Source organism: Sarcophilus harrisii, chromosome 5, assembly GCF_902635505.1.
Source record: "Sarcophilus harrisii chromosome 5, mSarHar1.11, whole genome shotgun sequence".
Lineage (NCBI taxonomy): Eukaryota > Metazoa > Chordata > Mammalia > Dasyuromorphia > Dasyuridae > Sarcophilus > Sarcophilus harrisii.
The window spans coordinates 271176631-271199843 of NC_045430.1; the positions used below are offsets into that span (position 1 = coordinate 271176631).

The 23213-nt window shown below is 48.1% G+C and overlaps 1 protein-coding gene across 5 annotated transcripts in view; it reads right to left on the bottom strand.

Annotated features, from left to right (window-relative positions):
- Positions 1 to 23213, bottom strand: part of CREB5 (cAMP responsive element binding protein 5) — a 457922-nt gene that overhangs the window by 290077 nt on the left and 144632 nt on the right. For all 5 annotated transcript variants that reach the window (XM_031940514.1, XM_031940517.1, XM_031940513.1 and 2 more), the window contains one exon: positions 12608 to 12774. In XM_031940514.1, the coding sequence (XP_031796374.1) occupies positions 12608 to 12774 (167 nt within the window). The remainder of the gene's footprint in view (positions 1 to 12607; positions 12775 to 23213) is intronic.

The window sequence follows — 23213 nt, forward strand, 5'->3', positions numbered from 1 at the left end:
CCCCGGGGTGGCGAGCTGTCTCCAAAAGCCCTTTATATTTCTCAGTGAGTGGAAGTCAGCACCTGGGCCTGAGAGGCCGGGAAGCTTGACCCGAGCCCCTGGGCCAGGACGCTGCTGGGTTTGGGACTTTGATCCCACAGCCTCCTGGCCGAGCTCCCTAACCACGGTGAGATGCTGCCTTTCTGCACTGGAGAAGGAATCACCATAAAATCATGGGTCCTTCTCACCATAAACAACAAATAAAAGACTGAGCAATAAACACATGCATGAGAACACAGATAAAAGGGTTCAAAAGGACCTTCTTTCCTCAATTACTCTATACAGGACTCGGGGAAGGGGAGGAACAAGCATTTATTAAGTGCCTCCTAGGTACCAGGCACTGTGCTGTTCTTTGCAAATATGATCTCATTTGATCTTTACAATAACCCTCGGAAGTGAATGCTATTCTCCTTCTCATTTTGCAAATAAGGAAACCGAGGCCTGGTGTTTTACCCTGGGGTTCCCGAGCTTTTAAATACCAGAGCCAGGGAATGAACCCAAGCCTCCCAGCTCTGAGATCCAGGCTGTTTCTTCAAACACATCGGCATCAGCTTAAGCATGTGAAAAATAGAAAGGCCAATAATTACTGCCCCATTTTACAGATGGAAAAACTGAGGCACTCAGAGCCACTCTTCACCCAGCTAGGAACTCCTCCCAGTCTGAACATGCTGACTACCACAGTTACTGGGATGAAGCTCCCTCTGGTTATTTTCTTGCCATTTTGAATTCCAGTGAATTCAGTCCAAATCAACAAGCATCTATTATGCCCCAACTGTGTGTGAGCGCCCTGCTAGGGCCCGGAGATGAAACTCAAGCAAATGAAAGGAATGAGGCTTTTTTTTTGGGGGGGGGAAGGAGGAGGCAAATTGACTCATAAGTTGTTATTGAGTAAGAGGCAGGGAGGGAATGTTTCTGGCCAACAATCAATGCAGAGGAGAGAGAGGAGGGGGAGGAGGAAGAGGAGGAAGAGGAAGAGGAGGAGGAGAAGAGCCAGCGCTCATTTGGCACTTCTGAGTCTGAAAAATGCCTCACATGTTAGTCAAATCATCCGATTCCCACAAACCCCTGTGAAGGAGCTTTAGCATTCCCCCTCTTTAAAGAAAAGCAAGCTTGAATCTGGAACATGCTGAGGAACTTGCCAAGGGACAAACACCCACCCGGGGTCTGAGGCGGAATTCAAACTCGGGTCCTCCTGATTCCAATGGCGGCATTCTGGCTTTTATGCCCATTTCCTTCCTCCCACTAGAGAAGCCCAGCACTTACACAGTGCCTAGTACAGAGTAAATGCCTAATAAATGATTTTTCTCTCCCTCCCTCTCTCTCTCTCTCTCTCTCTCTCTCTCTCTCTCTCTCTCTCTCTCTTTCTCTCTCTCCCTCCCTCCCTCCCTCCCTTCCTTCCTTCCTTCCATCTTTCCTTCCTTTCTTCCCTCCTTCCTTCCCTGCCAGATGTGGTCACTGACTCAACTCTTTTCCTTTAGTACAAAGAAGGGTTTAAATGGCCAAAGAGATGAGGTTGGGTGGGCGAGGGGACCTCACAGCAAAACACTGGACCTCAGTTTCCTTATCTGCAAAATGAAGATAATAATGGCACCCACCTTCCAGGGTTATTGTAAGGATCAAATGAGATCATATTTGTAAAGAACTTAGAATAGTAACTGGCACATAGTAGGTTTACTAATACCCACAAATCACTGTAGTACCAAAAAAAAAAAAAAAAGGTATCAATAACATTGAATTTTTAAACTGTTTCTAGAGCAACCAGTCAATCATGATTTATATTTTCCTTCATTCTATCTGGCTCTGGGCACGAGAGGGCACGACACCAGCAAAGATGGGGCAACTACTCAGCCTGCTGACAGCTCTAGGAAGGGCACTGATGAACCAATTCCCCATCAGTCACCTAGCAGCCTCAGCTGACAGTTATTAGGTGCCCACTACGTGCCAGGTGCTCCTCCCCAGAGCACTGAGGACAATGAGCGTTCCAGAGCACCTTGCAGACAGGCTGGGCTTTGGGCTTGGGAGGGCAGCTCCGTTTCCGAGCTTTTCCCAAGGTCTGAAAACAAAATGTTCTGCCGAATCAAAATACCCACCTTCCTAGCGTATGGGCCCAAGAACCCCAAACAACTTGTAAATCAAGCAATAAATGTCTGCTCAGCACCTACTGTGTGTCTGGCACCGAATGTGCTCAGTACCTACCGTATGTCTGGCACCAAATGTCTGCTCAGTACCTACTGTGTGCCTGGCCCTGTGCGTGGGGCTGGCTTACTGGAGACTCAGCTGATCTAGGAAGATTCTTTGGGCATTATCACCCCATTGTACAGATGAGGAAACTGAAGGCAGACAAGGTGGGAAAGGATGGGCCAGTCTCAAGGTCACATAACTAGGAAGTGGCAAAAACCCCTCCCAGAGCAAACGCCGCCCTCCCCCCGACTTCTCCTGTCCCTCCCGGCCCGAGCCCATGCCCAGAAAGCAAGAAGGGGGCCTGGCTGGGGGGGACATTGGGGGGAGGCTCCCAGGAGGCTGAGTAGCCAAAGCCTCGGGACAGAGGGCGACCGACTCAGAAGAGTCCCCTTGGGACCGAGCAGCATCAGTCAGGGAGGGGAGGGTGTGGAAACCCGCTCCATCCAGGGGGGAAAAGATCACTGGGGGAAGGGCCTGAGGCCCTTTGTCCGGAAATGGGCACCGGAAGAGGGATTAGAGTCACACGGGGGGGAAAGCCCAGGTCTCGGGACACCGAGGAGTCTTCAGTTCCAGGGAGGATGATAGATATACAGATAGATATGAGACATAATAAATGATATAGAGAGGGGGAGAGAGGGGAGAAGGGAGAGAGGAGGGAAAGGAGAGACAGAGACAGAGAGAGAGAAGAGAGAGACAGAGAGAGAGGAAGAGGAGAGAGAGACAGAGACAGAGAGAGACAGAGGCAAAGAGAGCAAGACAGAGAGAGAGGAGAAAGAGAGAGAGAGAGAGAGAGAGAGACAGAGAGAGACAGAGAGATCAGAAGGAAGAACAAACGAAAGGAAAGGAAAGGAAGGGAGAGAGAAATCACTTATCAGGCATTTACTCTGCCCAGCACTGTGCTAAATGCTAGAAATACAAATATAAGCAAACAAGATAGTTCTTACCCTCAAGGACTTTACATTCTAATGGGGAAGATCACATATGAAGGAGAGCGGGAAGGGAGAAGGGGAAGAGCACCTTTGGGGGCAGGACACAGGAGAGGAAGGAGAAAGGAAGTATGGGGAAGAGGCGGAAGCAGCAACAAGTGACCCAGGCTCCTCACAATGCCAGTGATGTGGACAGAACCAAGTGAATGCTCACAATGCCTATGATGATACAAGTGAAAAGAACACTGAGGGAGACTGGTTCACCAAAAAACCAATGACAGGAGAGCAGATAACGATCTCTCTCTCTCTCTCTCTCTCTCTCTCTCTCTCCTCCTTCCCCTTTCCTCTCCTCCTCCTTCTCTGTCTTCTCTTTTCCTCTCTCTGTTTGTCTCTGTCTGTCTCTCTCTGTCTCTGCCTCTCTCTGTGTGTTTCTCTGTCTCTCTCTCTGTCTGTCTCTGTCTCTCTGTCTATCTGTCTCTCTCTGTTTCTGTGTCTGTCTGTCTGTCTCTCTCTGTCTGTGTCTGTCTCTCTGTCTCTCTCTGTCTGTCTCTCCCTTCGACAGGGAGGTGGGGAACTACCAGGGCAGAATGGCTTATACACGGTCAGACTAGATGACTGCATCTGATTTTCTGCTTAATTAATTTTCTTGGTTTTATGTCAGAGAGAATTCAATTTGGAGAAGGGAATATTTCCAGAGGTGACATTCACATGCACACACACACACACACACACACACATACACACATAAATAAAACTTTTTTAAACTTAGAAAAGGCCTAAGATTTATTACAAATGGTTACCATCTATCTAGAACATTAAGATTTGCAAAGCACTTTGCATATATGATCTCATTTCATCCACATCAACCCTATTATCTCTCCATTTTATTATTATCTATTATTATCTCCATTTCATAGATGAGGAACCTGAAGCAAAAAGATATTCAATGACTTGCCCAAGGTCACACAGCTAATAAATGTCTGAATTTTAAATCAATCCTTGATTTCTAACCTCCCCACCCTTCACTCTGAAACCGGGAAACAAGAGGCCAATTCAGACTACAGGTCCCGCCTCCCCAGTAAGAAACCGTGGGTCCCTGCTGCCCCTGGATCCCAGCATCTCACTTGGGAGCCTTGCAGGCCCTCCTCACCAGGTTCGCTCAGGAAGTATCATTGGGGACAGTGACTCTGTAATGGCAGCTCAAAGCCTGCGTCTTGACAAAGGAAGAGAAAACGGTGGCAAGAACAGGACTTGTCCCCTCGCCTGGTTCAGGCCCCGGCCCTCTCTCTGTAGAACTGAAGGAGTCGGAGCGGCCGGTTCCGCCCCTGGGGTCTCCCGCGTTCTCCCGCAGCGTTGTACGGGGCACAAGCATCGTCCAGCAGCCGGCCCGAGCGGGTTCATCTGCAGCAAGTGCTGGGATGCACTTGGCTCTGCTGTGTTTCCTACAACTTCCTAAAAAGCCACAAATAATAAAGCAAAACTCCCAGAAGATCAGGGCCCTTCTATGAATCCAGGTCTCCTGTGGCTCCCGGTCCGTGGCCCAAAGCAATGGCTTCCAACCATCTGGGACCCTGCGAGTGTATGTTGGGAACTCACAGAGCACGGAAATAAAACCAAAAAAAGTCTCTGGAAAACTCGGACTCGATTCCTCTCCCCCAGCCTATTGTGACGCTAGGGTGGCCTAGGGGAAAGTTGCCATTAGCGCCACATGGGATAGTAAGCGGGGGCCACATGGTCCTTCTCGCTCCCGATGGGCCAACTCTTCCTGCTCCTCCGTCCCCAAGCGTTTTCCTTGGAAGTCCCCCAGCTAATTCTCTCCCAAAGCAGGGATAGGGGCCGGCAGAAGCGCCCAGAGTTCTCTTCAGACCTTCCCGCCTTGGCCTCGGGCTGCCTTCCTTCCTATTTAACCACCATCCATCGGGAGGGACTCTGGACTTTTCCACATCTCCATGGGGTGACCCTGGGCCATAGACAACAGTAAAATTCTACTTTTAGAACAGGAGAATTAGGGTCCCACCCACACAGAGACAGGACTGAGTGGTTGGCTCCAGAATAAAGCTGCCCATTCGGGGGCTCGCCCTCAGAGGAGAGGTGGGGTATAGGAAGTGTGAATTCTACTCTCGGGATCAGGAGAAGTCTGAGTTCGAATCCTGCCTCGGACACTTAGTAGCTCTGGGAATCCCTTCCCATGTCACATCCTCAGTTTCCTCAACAGCAGAATGAAGAAAGTGGATCAGGTACCACATGTCACAGGGAAGAAGGCCAGGTTCTGAGTCGGGAAGAGCTGTGTTCGAGTTAAGCCTCTGAGCTTGGGTAAGAGCCTCAGACTGTCAGAGCCGAAAGCGGCGGCATCAGGGGAGGGAATTTCCGTAATGGGAGGCCTCATAGATCCAGGGTATCGCCCCCTTCTCCTTCCCCCACAATCTGTCTGTAAAAGTCCTCAGACTTCCAAACCTAAACCAGCATCTATGACTGTCCACACCCAACCTCCTGGGGTCCTCACAGCTGTAAAAGGGGCATGGAGGACACTATGAGCTCGATTTTACAAATGAGGGAACTGAAATTTGGAGAAGCGGTTGTACAATAAGCTAGATTAGAATTCAGCTTCGAAGTCTGGATCTCTAAGCTCCCTATGGCAAGCTGCTCTCTCAAGATGTACCAAGTCCCTGAGATGGACCTTCTTTCTGCACGAGCAGCTTTGTTCCAAACACTTAGAGATCTCAGCCACTTTTGGCTCACATGTGGCCAAGATGGGTTTTGAACCCAGAGTCGATCCCAAATCCGGAACCCTTTCCCCCAGGTAAGGGACAGGAACACCTCCTTACTAATTATAAATGGGAACACTCAGCTGGAGATGCACCCGGCCTCCAGCGAGGGGTGCAAATAAAACTGCCAGAAGATCCTTTATACGTCGTGTCCCAAGAACCTCTGTGCAGGTGTCAGAACCGCACCGGGACATCGTGTCCCAAGAACCTCTGTGCAGGAGTCAGAACTGCACCGGGACATTGTGCAGGAGTCAGAACCACACTAGGACCTTGGGGACACCCCATCTTTTCCCCCACAGTTTGGAAACTGCCATAGCAGGAGCTCTGAACTCAGTGGTCATCGAGTCCTGTCCATTCCTGGATAGGAATCGCTCTGACTTGCGCCAGGCCCCCCCCAAGGCCCTCGCTGAGGTCCCTCTGGCCATTTCCCATCAGCCTCATCTTCAGGCCTGAGCATCAGGACCACCCCAAGATGTCCAGCCCAGGGCCCGCCGTTGACCACACCCTGTCATCTGGCCTCCAAGCTCTTCTCTACAGCTCCTAGAGGCGGGATATTCCTTCAGGGCTCTGCACTTAAAGGTTTAGCTGCACACATAAACTTCTGCCTGGAAGCGCCTGCTGGGCCCCCGCCCCAAGGTGATTTCTCCACGCCCAGCATGGGGATTTAACGGGGGCCATATGGACCAATCCCCGGACCCTCCCCTCCAACATCCCCCTGAGGAGATCTCATAAATGTTCCCAGGGCTGTGAAACATCCAGCCCTGTTCTAACAATAAAGCCGCGCTCTCGGCCAGGACGGACCGTCAGATGCAAAGCAGGAAACAATGGCTCCTGGTCTAAGTTACTCAGGATGGCTTCCAAGTGGTCTTGGCCGGGGGATCGGGGCCAGGAAAGGGAAGCCTGATCCTAGTCATGGGAACGGCTGATCTGTCCCGGGCAGCAGGTGGGGAAGAGGGCTCTGGGTACATCCTGAATTTTAAATCACCATCACCATTCAGGGGTTGGGGGGAACATGAGCCCCCTGTTGTCTTTTGGCTCGGAGCCCATTTTTGAGAGCTGAGTTCAAATCCTGACTCTGGCCATTACAAACAGGCGGAGCACATACATCGCTTTAACATTTCTGGATTATAGTCTCCTCACTGATAAAACAAGACAGTTGGTGAATTCAAAGGAAGAATTATGTGACCTATCTCAAAGGTACCTGGAGATGGGACAAGTGAGGAAATATTTTTCACTTCTCACTCTCACTTCTTCATGAAATCTGTGCAGAGGAGAATGTTAACTCCTTGGGGAAGGGAAGAGATTTAGGGGGGCGGCTTTTGATTCCTCAGTGTTAGGGGCCAGCATGCAATAGGTGCATAATACATGCTTGTGGGTCTGATGTTGCTATTGTTAATATAAATGATTGTTCAATAATGCCGTCGTAAGTAGGAAACTTAGATCTCAGGCAGGTTTCATGAATATATCCTATAGAACCAATTTCCAGGCTCCAGAGTAATAATAGGAATAATACTAATGGAAGCTCCCATTACACTCAAAGCCTCAGACTCCTAGGAGGCTCACTGGCAAGAACGATTTAACGCTGGCTGCAGTGATTCCTTTCCCCAGATCCCTTGGAGATATGGACAATGGGAAGGTAAGTCTGGGACCCAAGGGCCTGCTCTGGGCTCCGGTGCAACCGTGGGGACTCCAGACGGAATCTCCTCAGAGCACTGGGATGAGCGCTCAGTCAAAGCCGGAGAATCCCTCGGGAGTTTCTACTTGTTCTCCATGTCCATGATCCTCTCGGGTGCTGGATTGGAGCATCAGATCTCAGCTGCATCTGCTGGGTTACTGCCAAAGGAGGGACAAGGCCTTCTCGGGGAAATCCGGGCCAGCCCCTCAGCCTGGACAGCCACCTCCTTAAGTAAGCGCTAGCCACTAGGCCGCCTCTCGGACACATGTTGACCCCTCCGTGAGCGACCATAAGCTACGGAGCAAACAGGAGCTCGTGGTCCTGGGAGAGGGAGGCTGCTGGGGCTAATGGTCACCTAAGGGACTGCGGCCCCCATCAGTCCACCTGGTCGTTAACAGAAACGATTCACCTTACAAGCAGCCTGACTGTCACTTGCGGTCCCTGGAAAAACACAGGCATCCACTCTATCTGCGCTGACATGGGACAGCAAGGTGGTTCAGGAAGAGCACCAAGCCTGGAGTCAGGGAGACGAGTTCGAGTGTGACCTCAGACACTTACAACTGTGTGACCCTGGGTAAGTCACTTAAATCTCTATTTGCCTCAGTTTCCTCATCTGCAAAATGGGGATAAGGACTGCACCTACCTCTTGAGACTGTTGTGAAGCTCAAATGAGACAATATTTGTAAAATACTTGCTTAGCATAGCATATGATATATTTTTAAAAAATCTACATTTGCCTCAGTTTCTTCATCTTTAAAATGGGGATAAGAATAGCGCTTACCTCCTGGGACCGTTACAAAAATCAAATGAGACAATATCTGCAAAGCATTTCCTGCACACAGTGTAATAATGCATGTTATACATTATAATATATAATGGATGTTATAGAAATTTTATCTAAAATGATAATTATAATAAAAATGCCAAATTATTATACATATATTCCTATATTAATCCACATAGTATACAATAAAATGATATACTTTATATAAATATGTAAAATAATACATAATATAATATAATCAAATAATTATATAACATGCTTTTTATTATATATAATTATGTGTGCTATTATAGGCTATATGATGTTATAATAAAGATAATATTATTAAAATGTTGTTATCATTATTAGAATCACTAACTTGTCTGAGCACAAGCTCAGGACTAGAAAAGAGAGAGAGAATGACAAACTCCTCCTCCATGGTGCTCTCATGTCTCCTCTGACCTGATCTGGACAATGAGTCAGGGGTAAAGTTACCCTGGATCACACAGGTAATAAATGGAGAAGCTAGAATTTGAACCCAGCTCCTCAACTTCCATCCTGGTTTAGGGCTGACCTGGTCTCATCTGCTTTTTCAAAAAAAATTAATTCATTATTTTATTTTACGTTTTGTTTGTATTTTACTCATTCGTTCATTTCTTTCTCGTGCTATTAACAATTCTTCCATCCCACTTTTCTCCCCTGCGGCTCCTGGGCCCCCTTCCTTTTTGCATCCGTGGCACCGCTCTCCCAACCCACGCCACCAATCAGCCACTGGCGCCCTGGCTGGCACAGGGCGCGCACAAGCACTTACTAGTCGGAGGCCTCCTCCCACACTCCAGAGCTATTTCTCCGGCTTCTTCTAGACTGCCTGACCACATAACTACAGCGGGATATTTATTCTAGGCGGCCAGTTTGTGGCGGTGAGAATATCAGGGCCTGGGGAGGAGAATGGAGGGCCGCCGAGGGATGGGTGTGAGCCAGGCCCCCCAGGCTTCTCTGTGGAGACCACGGCTCTCTGCCTTTCACCCCCTTTGGGGGCTGGTTTGGCTCCGGGCCCGCTCGGTAGCCACACTCATCTGAAGCCTGCAAGCGCTGTCTCTGTCCTGTCCCAGGAAGCCTCCCCGATGGGCCAGCACCCCTCAGACTTTCCAAGCCTTCATTCAATACTGTTCCCTTCTTTTTCAAGCCTCCCCAAGCCCTCGTAGAGAAGTGAAAAAGGGGAGACCCCAAGTCAGAGGGATGGGGGGAAGACCAGGGGGCCCCGGGGAGACAAGCTCTGGCCCTGAGCCCCAGCTGTGCCCAGGCCCCTCGGCCGCAGCGGCGGGCCGTGAGTGGGCACAGGTGGATGCCAGGCTCCGAGGCCCTGTCCCGGCTCCGAGTCCCGGGCCTGAATGGAGACTTTCATTGCTGTTTGCTGTTTTTGTTGGCTGGGCGCCATCGCAAACATTTGCAGGTGGCTTGGCCAGATTTTGACACTTGAATATTTGAGGTTGTGATAAAAATCAGAATATTACTACAATATGGGTTCTGTGCAGCCTTACAAAAAAAATAAAATAAAAAAGCTATCTGCAGTTTCAAATGCTCATTTAAAGACACAGTCTCCAGAGGAAACTCATGTTTTAAAATAAGTGCTCATTTCCTTTTAGCTGAGGGAAATAAAGAAGGGAAAGTCATCCCTGGGGTTTTTTTTAAACCACCTAGATCTCAATATGGAATCCACTGGTGAAGCGAGCTGGGCTCCCCCTTCCCGAGCCCCAGTCACCATTCTGGCCGGGTCGAGACGGGTCAAGCTCATGAAGGGTAACAATGGGCCCTGGAATCCATGGGCGCCGAAGGAGGCAGCCTGAAGAAGGAAAGAACTCCCTCCATCCAGCCTTGGCAGGGACACAGAATCCCCGACACAGCAATTACGTCCCAGGACACACCAGGGAGGGAGCACGACATCCCAGAACTAGGGACAAACTGTCGGATGGGCTGGTCGGCGGGTCAGGCAATCCCGGGCAAACCCACCTAACGGCAGAGCTCCAGGCGTGGGCTTGGAGGGCCCCCTTCTGAACACGTCCCAGCCTCCCCCAGGCTGGCTGCTGGTCTTCGGAAGGGGGGGCCTAGCCACACAATCACAACAGCCGAGGGCCTCTCAGGGGCTGCTGGGGGTGCCGAGCGGGAGACCTGGGCGGCGGGAGGGTGGAGCACAAGAATGTCGGTAAAACTGCTTGTAAACTCCAGCACAATCTACGTTTCTTTTCTTTCCCCCCCTGGAAGGAAAAATAAAATAATTATAATTACCCGACATAACTCTGACTTGTTTCTCTACTGTGGGGAAACAGCCACTTGAGATGGAGGCGTTTGGCTGTCTTTAATGAGCCCACCCCACCCTGGGAGGATTACAGGTTCTTGCCTTGGCTCCCAAAGTTTTTATGGGAGAAAAGACATCTTTAACAGGAGAAGCATTTGCTCATTTGGCTCCGTGGCCTCTCCAAACAAAGCCAGGCATTCAGCTGGACAGTCCCATTTTCTGAATCCCGAATGGAAACGCCAGGGTACCCACGGCCAGTGGGTGGGTAGTCATTAACTATGGCGCTTTGGTGTGTTACGGCAAGCCTTCCCTCACGAGTCACAACATATTTGTACGGACTGACAGATGCCAAGGACAAGGGTTTGCCCTCCCGGGACAAGCTTCTGTCAAGGAGAAATCCGGGGGAGGTCGGCCCCCGCCCCCAGCAGAGGGGTCAGGTGGGGAAGAGATAAGGCTCTGGCAATCGGGGAGACAGCAGGCCCGTGCTCCCCATTCAGCAAATCCGTCCCATCTGGTACAGCTGCATCACATCTATCTGTCTCTGGCCACCTCACCCGGAGGGTTCTGGGAAAGGGCATTCATCCAGTCCCCTTATGCAGTAAGACAAGTAAAGCACCAGGGCTGAGAGGTTGGGTGCAAGTGTGTTTTCCTTCTGAAGAATTCATGAGGTCCCGGGTGGGACTAAAGCTAGGAAGATACTGTGTGATGTCTGAACTCGCTCTCCCCAAGACCCAGTGATACAGAGGAAACTAAGACCCTGAGATGTCCAGAAGGGAGGGAAACGTTTGCCCTTCTGGCCTTGTTATATACACAAAGCAAAATACACAGGGAAACGAAGCAAAAATCCGAGAGCATCTACATCTCTTAATCTGAAACTCCCAAACTATTCACTTGTTTCATGATAGGAAAAAGAAGATTATTGCTCCCACTCTACAGAATGAAAAATTGAGGCAATGGGAGGTTAAATTGACTGGATTAAAGTCATCTGGCAGGGACTTACAGCAGAGGAGTAAGAGTGTACGACCTTGGCACGCCCAGGATCACAGGATGGGGAGACGCAGAGCCAGGAAGGATGGGGCCAAGGGCCAGGACGAGGGCACAGGGAACAATGGGCCTGCAGGTCAGGGTCCAAAGTCAGGCTCACTTCCTCATTCCCTCCTTCGTGTAGTGCCATTCCAAGGGGCAAGAGGCCACAAACAACACAACACAGCACAACACAACACAACACACTTATGGCAAGTCAGGGAGAAGGCTGGGATGGACCTACAATTTTCTATTCCAGTCCAGCCAGTTTAGACCTTTCACTAGATCATCTCATCCACTGATTGGAGAAATAGATCCACTTTAGGCTTTCCTGCTGCAACCCTTTCCCAACAGCCCATTTCCTTTACATTTTACAAGTCCACAGACCTCAAATCTCATTGACTCCATGAGGCTCCGAATTCCACCTCACCCTTCTATTATTAACAAAAAGAGTGCCAGGATTTCTGGGCTGCTCAGAAGGGTAAAGGTCTTTTCCCTCTCTCCTTCCTTATCTCTGTCCATATCTCAAAGGATCAGGTTCTCAGGAGAGTGAGATAATAACGGAAAAGACCAGGGAACAAGGAGATCCAAGGGGCCTCCCCAAGAGCCAGCTGGATGTGGGCAGGAGGGTCATTTGGCCGCCATTATTAAATATCACCAACACTCTGGAGTCTGGAATGACTCTCTGGCCTCTGAAATCTCAAAGAAACTGCGCCAGGATAATTCTTAGAAAATCCAGGAATACGTAGGACATGGACCAAAAGGGCTGCTTTATTATCAGCCCTGCTTGGAGATATCCGCATAATTGGCTGTAACCCCCCTTCAGCAGGGGCTGCGCCAGGAGCTGGGGAAAGCATCCCCTCAGAATTTACCCAGTTGGGTTCTGCAGAAAATCGACACGAAGACCCCCCCCGGAGCCCGGCTCCGCTCGCTCCTTACCCGATCTGCCGGTTTGTGGAAGGTGCCTGGGTGATCACAGAGCTGGATTGGGGAGAGGGCATGGCCTGCTGGATCACAACGCTGGTATCGTGGTTGGGCATCCGGGTGGCACCCAGCTGATGAGGCCCCGGCATCGCTCCGCCAACCACACTGTGCATCGGGATGGTCTGCCCGGAGAAGGAAGGAAGAGGGAGGGGATCAGTATTTCACTCACTGTCAAGGTCTCCAAGCTCAAGATCGGGAATCTCCCAGCGTCCCCCAGAGAGAGAGTCATGGGTCCCTGGCAAAACTTGAGCCAAAACCTCTTGTTGCACCCCCGCCCCAGACAGAATAAAATACAACCAGCTTCACTGACAGTAGGAAACATTTGGAAAATGCCTGGAAGTCAGCATCTGCTGCCATGAGATTTACATCAGAGACGTCTAGGGCCCACATCGCTGATTTGGCAAGATAAACACCCCCCTGGAAAGAGAGTTTTGGTGGCAAGCCAAATGCCTCCAAACTCCATGACTTAATGGGTCGGCCAATCCATCAATCCCGCGGCCCGCTCCAAAGGGCGAGGACGCCGACCGTTTCTAGGTCTCTGTCCAGCCACAGAAAGCGCGGATGGCCACTTGGGATACAGGGCCCTCTCTGGATCATGGGATGGTGTGAATGAAGTTCAAGAGTCAGAGGAAAGGAGATAATGGAGACATGGCTGGGGGCCTGAGCACTGAGATCTCCAAAGGTCTTGCCAAGATCTCGATTTCTATAGCAGCATCCACAGAGAGATCTAGATCTGGAAGGAACCCAGGAAGTCCACAAGTCCAAGCCCTTCCCTTCAAAATGAGGAGGGAAGATTGCAAGCTCAGTGATGGAACTGGGATCTGGCTCCAAACTGACCAAACTTTCCACTCTATCAGGTTGTCCCCTTCATATGCGAAGAACTTTTAAATTATTTTAAACTAAATCTTGGCCAACCATTCCCCACCAAAGCCTTCCTGGGACATTTCTTCATGTGCTGAGCCTGGGCTCTCCGGGGCCACGCTGGCGGGGCTGGAAATGCTTCCAGAGCCCGGGCTCGCACGGTCCCCAAGGCTGAATTTTGGTGAGACAGGTTCTGAGACCCCAAGAGGCCGCCCCACCGGCCAAGGGGATGAATGTGGCAGCGTCAGGGATTCTCAAACACAATCTACAAAGCCAGACAAGTAATGGTGCAAAACCCTCACCGAGGGAGCTGGGGGTATTTGGGCAAGTGCCCCCAGCTTGATAAAGTCAGGGAATGTGTCTGAGGAAGTGACAGTCGGCATGGAATCAAAGTAATGACGGCAAAAAGGCGGAGAAATTCTAAAGGCCATCTCAGAGGAACATTGTTGTTACTTTTTTTTTTTTTTTAGTCCAGAAAACAAGTCACATAAAGGAGCCAAACTCTCATCCAACCTTCTATCTCTCTGTCTGCCCTTCCCTCTCTTTATTTTCCCCTCTACCCTCCTCCCTCCCTCCCCTCCTTTTTCCCCTCCTTCTGTCTCGCTCTCTCTCTTCCTTTTTCTCTCCCTTCCTCTTTCCCTCCCTCTCTCTTCCTCTCTCTCTTTTTTTTCTATCTCCCTCTCTTTGTCTCTCCCCTTTTCTGTCTCTATCTCTATCTCTCTCTCCTTCCTCTCTTTGCCTCCTCCCCTCTTCTTCCTCTTTTTTTTCTGTCTTTCTCTCCCTCTCTCTCCATAAGGACACTGAGGCTCAGAGGGCTTAAGTGTTTGGCCTGAGTTAAGAAGTATCAAGGACTCGAACCCTAACTCTACCAACAGCACTAACCCCCACTAGTCTGTGGCCACCTATGTCAAGAGAAGCTGCTAAACCAATGAGGACTGTGTGTGTGTGTGTGAGAGAGAGAGAGAGTGTGTGTGTGTGTGTGTGTGTGTGAGTGTGAGTGTGTGTGTGTGTGAGTGTGAGTGTGTGAGGAGCAGTGTGATAAAGCATTACTGGGGGGAATGGGAGGACAGAGCGTCATTACCGATTTGTTAGTGGGGGGAAGTCTGCCAGAACACTTGGAGCTTGCACAGAGGAAAGCCAGTGTCAGCCCCGGAGGCCCGGGAGAGCACGACTGTTCTGCAGCGGGGAGCAGGGATTTCCTGCCCCGCGTGTGAGGTGATGGTGAGAACACTCGCGGTCTTTGGGGTGCCAGTGTCCATCACGTTGCACCTTCCCCAAGGTTTCTGATTTCTTGAAGACCAGCTCCCTGGGCTGTCAGGCGTTCAGATGGAAGCCGGACACCTGGCTTAGACTGTGGGAGGGTGAGGCCGGGGAAGGGTGTGCGCTCAGACACACATGCTCACCCCACAGCCCAAAGGCTCCTCTGGGACCGGACATTCAGAGTCCCGACCCCTGAGGAGCCCTGGGGATGGTTGCAATGAGAAAAGGTACAAAGGGGAGAAACTCCAGGAGCACCAAGAAGGAAGGATTTGTCTTGGTTTTATGTGGAGTGTTTCTAAGGAAGAAACATGGCTACAGACAAAGAAACTTGTGTGTTCCAGAGTCACAGAATCGCAGAACCTGGGGGGCAGCCGTCTAACCCAGTGATAGATCATGGGCCCCCACTAAAAGGGACGTGGAGCCTCTGCTCAGATCTCCAAGGGGGTCGGGGGGTCAGGTGGGGAGGAAGAAGGGGGGTCTCGCCACCTTGGGGCAGCTCGTTCCTCTTCCTGCAACCACGTCCAACTCCAGTTAGCTTTTTGCAACCTCCCTGTGCTCCTGGCTCTGCCCGTAGAAACTCCTCGCTGCGGGACAATTTTATAAGCAGGTGTAGACAGCTGTTGTCTTCTGTTTCTTATTTGGGAATGAAGGTTCCTCCAAGTTCTTCAGCCAACCCTTCCATAGCATGGATTCAGGGCACTTCCCTATTCACACTGACTCCGGCTTCCCCTCCCCATGATCCCCCTCCTCACAAAGCAAACTGGGCTCCTTTCTCCCCACCTTTAAGTGGGGCAGTGGGTACAACAATGGGGAGGGTGCCAGGTTTGGGAGTCAGGAAAACGCATCTGCCTGAATTCAAATCCAGCCTCAGACACCTGTTAGCTCTGTGACCCTGGGCAAGTCCCTTCCCTCTGCTTGCCTCAGTTTCCTCAGCTGTAAAACTGAGCTGAGAAGGAAACAGAAAACTGCTCTGGTATCTCTGCCAAGGAAACCCCAAATGGGACCACCAAGAGTCAGACCTGAGTGAGATGACCGAATGACCAACTTTGGGCAAGTTGTCTCTTCCAACAGAACAGAAGCTGCTTTACTTTGTCATCATCATCATTAGTAGCCTCAAGAATGTGAGGGATGATATCAACCTACCGCTGAGCAATTATTAAACACCTACTGAAGATACAAAGATAAACATGGAAACATCTTTACTGCCTGAGCAGGACATTGGAAATAGCAGTTTCTTTTCTTCCTTGAAACAGAGTTTGGGGCTCTTTGGGGCTCTGACCAAGGGGCAGAGGAAAGGCCAGATGAGCTGGTGGGGGCTCCCCAGCTCTGTTCTTTAATTCTGGTTTGTACCGGCGGCACAGAGATGGCATCAGGACCCAGGACCTCCAGGCTGCCCAGCCATCCTCCCCCTGTCCCCTGTCCATACAATCTGCCTTTTTCCTACAGACAAGAGACCATTAAAAATAGACATTTCCCAGGAGAATAAACAGCAGCTCTGGTGCAAAGCCCGATCATTTCCTTCGTAACAAAGAAACTTTTCTTTTAAAACAGCATGCTATCGCTTGAATGTGGAACTGTCCCTCGAGTTCAAATCACCCTGTTTTTCTTTATGGGGGAGAATGATGGTGCTTCGCTTCCCGTTCAATGAACCCTTTTTACAGGGTGGATTCACAGTAAGAGGACCTGAGTTTTAATCTCATCTCTGCTCCTTATTCCCCATGCAGCCTCAGGAAAGCTCCTTAGCCCATTCTGAGGCTGTTAAAAGAAGAGGTTGAACTGGAGAAATGAATGAAGCCTTTATTAGGCACTTACTGTTTGCATAGCATAGTACTAGACGCTGGGAAAGCAAACAGCCAAGTCAGAGAATTCCTTCCCCCTTACATCTCATTCGGGGAGAAAACTTCAGGTTTCAGCTGTAAAGTCAAATGGAAGGTCTCAAGGGGCAGAGCCAAGGGAGGTGGCCGGCCCTCTTCTTCCAGGCTGGGCCGCTGACACCATCATGTTCATTTCCCACATGGAGCCATAGTTCAGGCCCAGGATTTGGGGAATAACAAACAGAAAATTTTCCTTTAAATTAAAAAAAAAAAAAGTACTGATGATGAATATGTTCTCAAAGGTCCCTTCCAAGTCTAATGAATTGCTCTCCACCATTCCAAGCTTCTCACGGGCTCATAGGTTGTTAAAACAGGGAAGGATCTTCAAGATCAGCTCAAATCTTCATTTTACAAATGAATGATAACAGAGGCCCAGGAAAGATAAAAGCCTTGTCCAAATCCATGCAGTTAGTGAAAGGACAGAGCTGGGACTCAAATGCTGGTCTTGCCTTCCCAAGCTGAAGTGCTGAGATGTTTGGATTGGAGGCTAACCTCTCTCACCCCTGTCCCCACGCCAGGACCCATCCTCTCTTCCTGGACCTCTCCTGCTTCCATTCCATCCTTTAATTTCCCTTTTCAGCTATGAAAACTGTATTTCCCATCAATCCCCTTTGTGAAGTTTACCATTTTAATTTTTTTTTAATAAAATTTTTACAAAAAACTATTTATTTACTAGGTTTTTTAAACCAAACACTATTTAATCAGATTAATAAATGTGGTGGAGATGTTAGTACAATGAAATGGATTTACACCTCAAATGTCATACTTGATGGATACATCCAAGCCTAGATAGAGCTCTTTAACACACATCAACTAAATAAGGTGCTAACATACCGTTCGACACACTAATTGATGACATTAAATATTCATTTAAGTGTCTACTGTGTTCCAGACACTGTGCCAAGTGCTAGACTTGGGGGTGTTTAGGCGAGATTTGGGGATTTGAGGGTGGGCCAGTAGAAAAGGATTGAATTTGGAATCACAAAATCAGAGAAGATCAGAGATGGAAAGAACCTCAGAGACCAGGAAGTCTGATTCATACAAAAGCAAAATCCTTTCTACAATAACTTGATCCAGAGGCCCTCAGTTTGAGTCCCACTTGTGACTCTCCAGTGAATTATGTGCCTCAGTCTCCTTAACTATAACAAAAGGGCATCTGACCAAATGACCAAAGTGTCCTTCCAACTCTTCTTTAAAACCTGGGACACCATATTTTATTAAGTGTAACTAGAAGGGGGCGAATGAAGACAGATGGTTGGATGTTACAGGGAGAATGGTTTGGGCTTAATATAACAAGGAAATTTCTGATGTTAAGAACTGCTCAGAAATAGTATCGGTGGTTGTAAGAAGTAGTGAGCAGTGTGTCACAGACCTATTTCAAGGTAGATAACCATCTGTCAGGGCTAGAGAAAAAGCTTTTCTAGCCAGGGGTGGGAAAGCAGGTGAGATAAGCATTAAGGTCCCTCCTAACTCCGAGATCCCTGAATTCCCAACTTGTGATTTCTGCTTTGACCAAACTCCCGCTAAATGGCTTGAACTGGATGGCAGGATACTTCTGACCAAGTATGAGGAACTGAACAGCTTCAGGCCCTGAACCATAAGGAAAGGGGAGTCTGCGTGTCTGACGTGTCCTCAAGCCCTCCCTGGCTCCCTACATGCCCTCCATAGATTACTTCCCAAGAAGATTCCCAAGGATGCAAAGTGAACCCCAACCCAACCAACATCTATTAAGACTCCTTAGATCTTTGATAAAGAAGGCAAGGAAACTTCATCCTTCCCTCATCTCTTAACCGCCTGGTTCAGAAGTGTTGTAAAATTTCCATTGGCTTCTTCCCATTTTCTCTTCCCACTATTCTTCTGTTTTTATGATAGTTCCAAGACATGAAGGGTGTGCACTCAAGGAGAAGGAGAATAAATAAGTCTTGATTGCATGCTGAGGAAGATGTGATGAAGGATGGTAATTGTCATTCTGCATGCATGGACAAGGAATTATTATGCAAAAAACCCCATATGTACATGAACATATAGACAGATATTTTGACTATAATTTGGGGGTGTGGGAATGAAAAAGAAGAAAAGCAGACCAGAGATGAAAGCGAAGACTCCGAGCATACCAGCAAAATAAATTTGATTCCCACAGGGAGCCCAAGCGCTATCTTCCGATCTAAACTTCTAATCACTGAGAAGTTGAGAAGGGATGGATTTCCCAATGAAGAGGCAGGGTCAGCCTGACACTCATTTACAAGCAGGATTGTGCAAGCTTGGAGCTGTCTGCATCTAAATGATGTTTGGGGAGTCATGGAGAATTTTAAATCTTCCCAGATGCAAACATCTATAAACTGGATGTGAACAATATTTCAGCTATTCTTAGTAAAGGGAAGGACAAAGACTTAAGGGCATTCACTGTCTGCTCAGATCGATCAGGGGGGAAACAGTGAACCTGAACAAAGGACATTAGAAAAGCCACTGATTCAGGAGGGACAGTGCCTTGAAATTCCACTTCTGACAGTATCTCTGGGACTTTGGGCTGGTCACTACTGCTTGAACTTTAGTAGACTAGGAAGTCACTGGGATCCTTTCCAGTTTGGGTCTAGGATCCTGGAAGGTCCTTTGAAGAGATACAAACTTTATATGAAGCTATCTTGACAGCTCCGATCTCTTCCACTACTATCCACACAAAACTGCCACAAAGTCTTCAGAAAGCATGACTGACCACCAATCAATCGACAAGCATCTGTTGGGCTAGGGCTTGGGAGCCAGTTCACAAAGCTAGCAATGCCCATTGTTAGATTTTCTTTGAGAACATTTACCCCTCAGAAATTAGCAACTATGACAAACCAATGCTTCATTGATTGGTTGATTGTCAAGATTTAAAAATGGTATCAATATAGATTAAATCTGGAAGTGTGTCCTATGTAAACTTCAAGAGAGCTGATTATTAAGCATTTACCAGCACACCTTTGATTAAGCTTTAAGCTTCAGACATTATGCAAGATGTTAGGACTAGAGACACAGAGAAACAATCCCAATTCTCAAACTTACAATTGACCACTAATACTCTAAAACGTCGATTCTTTCTTCCAAAACAAAAACAACAACAATAAAAAAAAAAAAACACCTTGATTTAATTGTTTGCAGAATAAATTCCAAAATTCCCAACCTGGCATTCCAAGCCGTCTCTGATTTGGCCCCAACCTACTGCTCCTGCATCCACTATTTTCCTTTACACACCCTTCACTTCAGCAAAACTAAACTTTTGATCATTTCCTCACACTTTTCACCAGTCTCACTTGATCTGTACTTCTCTCAATGGCCTGAAATTTCCTTTCTCCTCAGATTTACCCTTTTGGTTCTTCCTGTCTTCCAAAGCTCAAACCAATCCACACAATCCCCTCATTTTCTATCAGATGCAAGTGACTTTTTTTCCTTGGGAATCTCAGCACCTTTGTTACATTTCTTTGTGGAAATGGCTGTATTTCATTTTGTTTTGGAGTTATCTGTCTGTCTGTCTGTCTATCTATCTATCTCTGTTTGCCTGCCTATCTCTCTGCTTGTCTGTCTGTCTGTTTTTCTGTATATCTATCTATCTCTGTAACTATAAATAACTTGCTGAAATGGGGTAAATTATATGTGCAGTAGGGGAGAGGAAGCACAAACCGCCACCACTTCTGCCCATACCCATCTCACCTCACTATAAAGACACAGAAACATCTAAACAAAACATCATTATTTTTGTACTGGAGGAGACCTTAGAGGTAATCAAGGGAAACTGAGGCCCAGGGAGTTCACACTGGGGGTTAGAGAGCCAAGATTTGAACCCAGGTTTTCTGGCCATAGAGTCACTGCTCTTTTCCCCACACCTCTCCATCTCCAAAAGTCTTAGAATTTATTGCCAACACTTTAGATGTGGTACCATGGACCTGAGTGTCCCCAGAACAGTCCCACGTTTTCCCAGATAATAGAAAATAGCCTTAGTAAAATCCAAATGTGGAGCTAGAAGGAGGAGCCTTGATCAAAGCTTATTCTTCTGTGTGTCAACTCCTCATCCCCTTCCCCCCCCCCCACATGCCCCCAGACTTGGGATTGCTGCCAACAGGAAAGGTGACGACCCTATTGGTACTCAGCCTTGTTGTGAAAATAATTTCCTTTGTTGTAAATGGGATGGACAGAGAACAAAAAAAAAAGTTATCACATTCCCCTCCTGATACTTTAAAAGGTGATTACTTGGTTCTACGCTGTGATGTGGGGAACAGTATTCCAATTCCACCCACTTGGGGTCCCATGTCATCACCGCTGACTTCACACCTTTAAAAGCCTGGGAATATGCTCTTAATTCATTTTGGAATGATTGATTCTGAGCCCTAGGAAAGGGTCCTTAGCTTTAAGATCATGTTGCCTACACATGCATTTCTAGACAGGTTTACAATGAGTGGGAGAGATTAGGATTAGGGAGGGAGGATTGTGGGTTTTCCCTCCTTCCTCAAAACATTCTGGTGAGATTTTTACAAAATCAGCATTTGTCTCTTTCTCCATGAGGCCATTTGACCTTGGCACAAAGAGCTTTGAAAATGGATCTAGATTTGAAATTCGACATGAAATTTGACTTTGGAAAAAGCCTAACACACACACACACACACACACACACACACTCTCTCTCTCTCTCTCTCTCTCTCTCTCACACACACATATACACTCACACACACTTTCTCACACACTCAGACACACACACTCTCACACTCACACACTCAGACACACACACACACTCACACACTCAGAACATACACTCACACACACACACTCTCTCATATACTAAGAAACACACACTCACACTCATACACACACACTCACACACACACTCAGAACATACACTCTCTCATATACTAAGACACACATACACTCACACTCATACTCACTCACACACTCATACTCACACACTGTCTCATATATTAAGACACACACACTCACACTCATACTCACTCATACACTCACACTCACACACATTCACTCTGAAACACACACACTCACACACACACAATCTCTCCTTTACTCTGGAATACAGCTTCGGCTTCATGGCCAACTTTCAGAAGAGGTTCATGGCTATGAATTGTGGAGAAGGATTTAGAAGCCATGGAAACATGCTTGGAAGTCACGATAACATTCTGGTAACCCTCGCCAATAACCCTCCTGAGGGAGAGAATACATCTTTAGGCCTATAAAAGAGTAGGACATCTTCCTGGTCTTATTACCCATCCTCCACCCTGTCCCACCCCCAGCCTTCTCTGGCTCTTCCTAATACTATGCTTAAGGCAATGGAGCAATGAACTATTCCCATAACCCTTTTATAGCTATTCATTTAAACTGGCAATAAAATGCAGAAAAACAATAAACATCTTCTCAGCAGCCACCTTGGACTGTGAGAAACACTCCTTTGGCACCCCGTGGCCCTGATCATCCCAGCATGTTCACATTCTGCACGGATTGTGACATTCATGAGGCTTCCTCCTTTCTCAGAAAGTCTTCTCCCAGGCTCCCTCTCTTCAGAGAAATAGAAACTACCTCCATAGTTTTGAACCTCACGCTTCTGGTCAGATGAGCCCGGACTCGTGCTTCTACAAAGACTGCCCGACTCCCAGAACCTGGGTGAGAGAGTCCAGTTGTGTTCTGACAGAGCCAACTCATCCCAAGTTCTGGGCTCGGTTCTGGGCACCACTGTCAGCCATGACTTTAAAAATGTGGTCAGAATCCAGGAGAAGATAGTATGGGACAATGAAAGAGTCCTGACTCTGGAGACCCAAGTACAAATCTTGTCTCTGCTAGTTAGCAACTACATTACCACAGACAAGTCACAGCCCCCCCCCAAAAAAAATGAAGGGGTTCAGCTAAGTGGCCTCAAAGGTTTCCTTAGAGACTTGGTAGCTTCAGGACTTTGGGCAAATCAATGCAACTCCCTTCCTGTCTGTAAAATGGAACTAATAGAACCTACTTGCCCTCCACAAATCTTAAAGTGTTCTATAAATGCAAGCTGTTTTAGTATTATTGTTATTATTAATAAGGACACAATTATGGTGGTGATTACTCTCTATAAACATGAGAAAGACAACTTATCCTTATATATATGTAATCTTATATTTGAAACTTTGTTTCCTACATGGAAGGTATAGTTGGGAACATGCTGTCAGCTACATCTGCCCACCATGTGTCTTCCCATGGTCCTTTGGGTGATCTGTAACTTTATGCCGTAAGAGACAGCAGTATTTGGTGATTTACAGCCATCTACCATCCTCAGGAGAATGCTGATGTTAATTAACCCAGGGAGCATATTCACGGGTCTCATAGTCTCGGTCCAAACGGACATCATCCCCAAGGGGACCCAGACTGGTCTCATCCTGGTACCCAACTCTGCTTGCATCTTTCTGCCCATCGGCAGAATCTGGTCTAAATATCTCTCTATCACGGTGGATCTGAGATCCCACTGACGTGTATGCCCTTCAGGTACAAAGAGCATCCCACCTGCGCCTTCTCTTAGCCACAACTGGCTGTGAGTAGGTCCCATCCCTTTTCCGGGT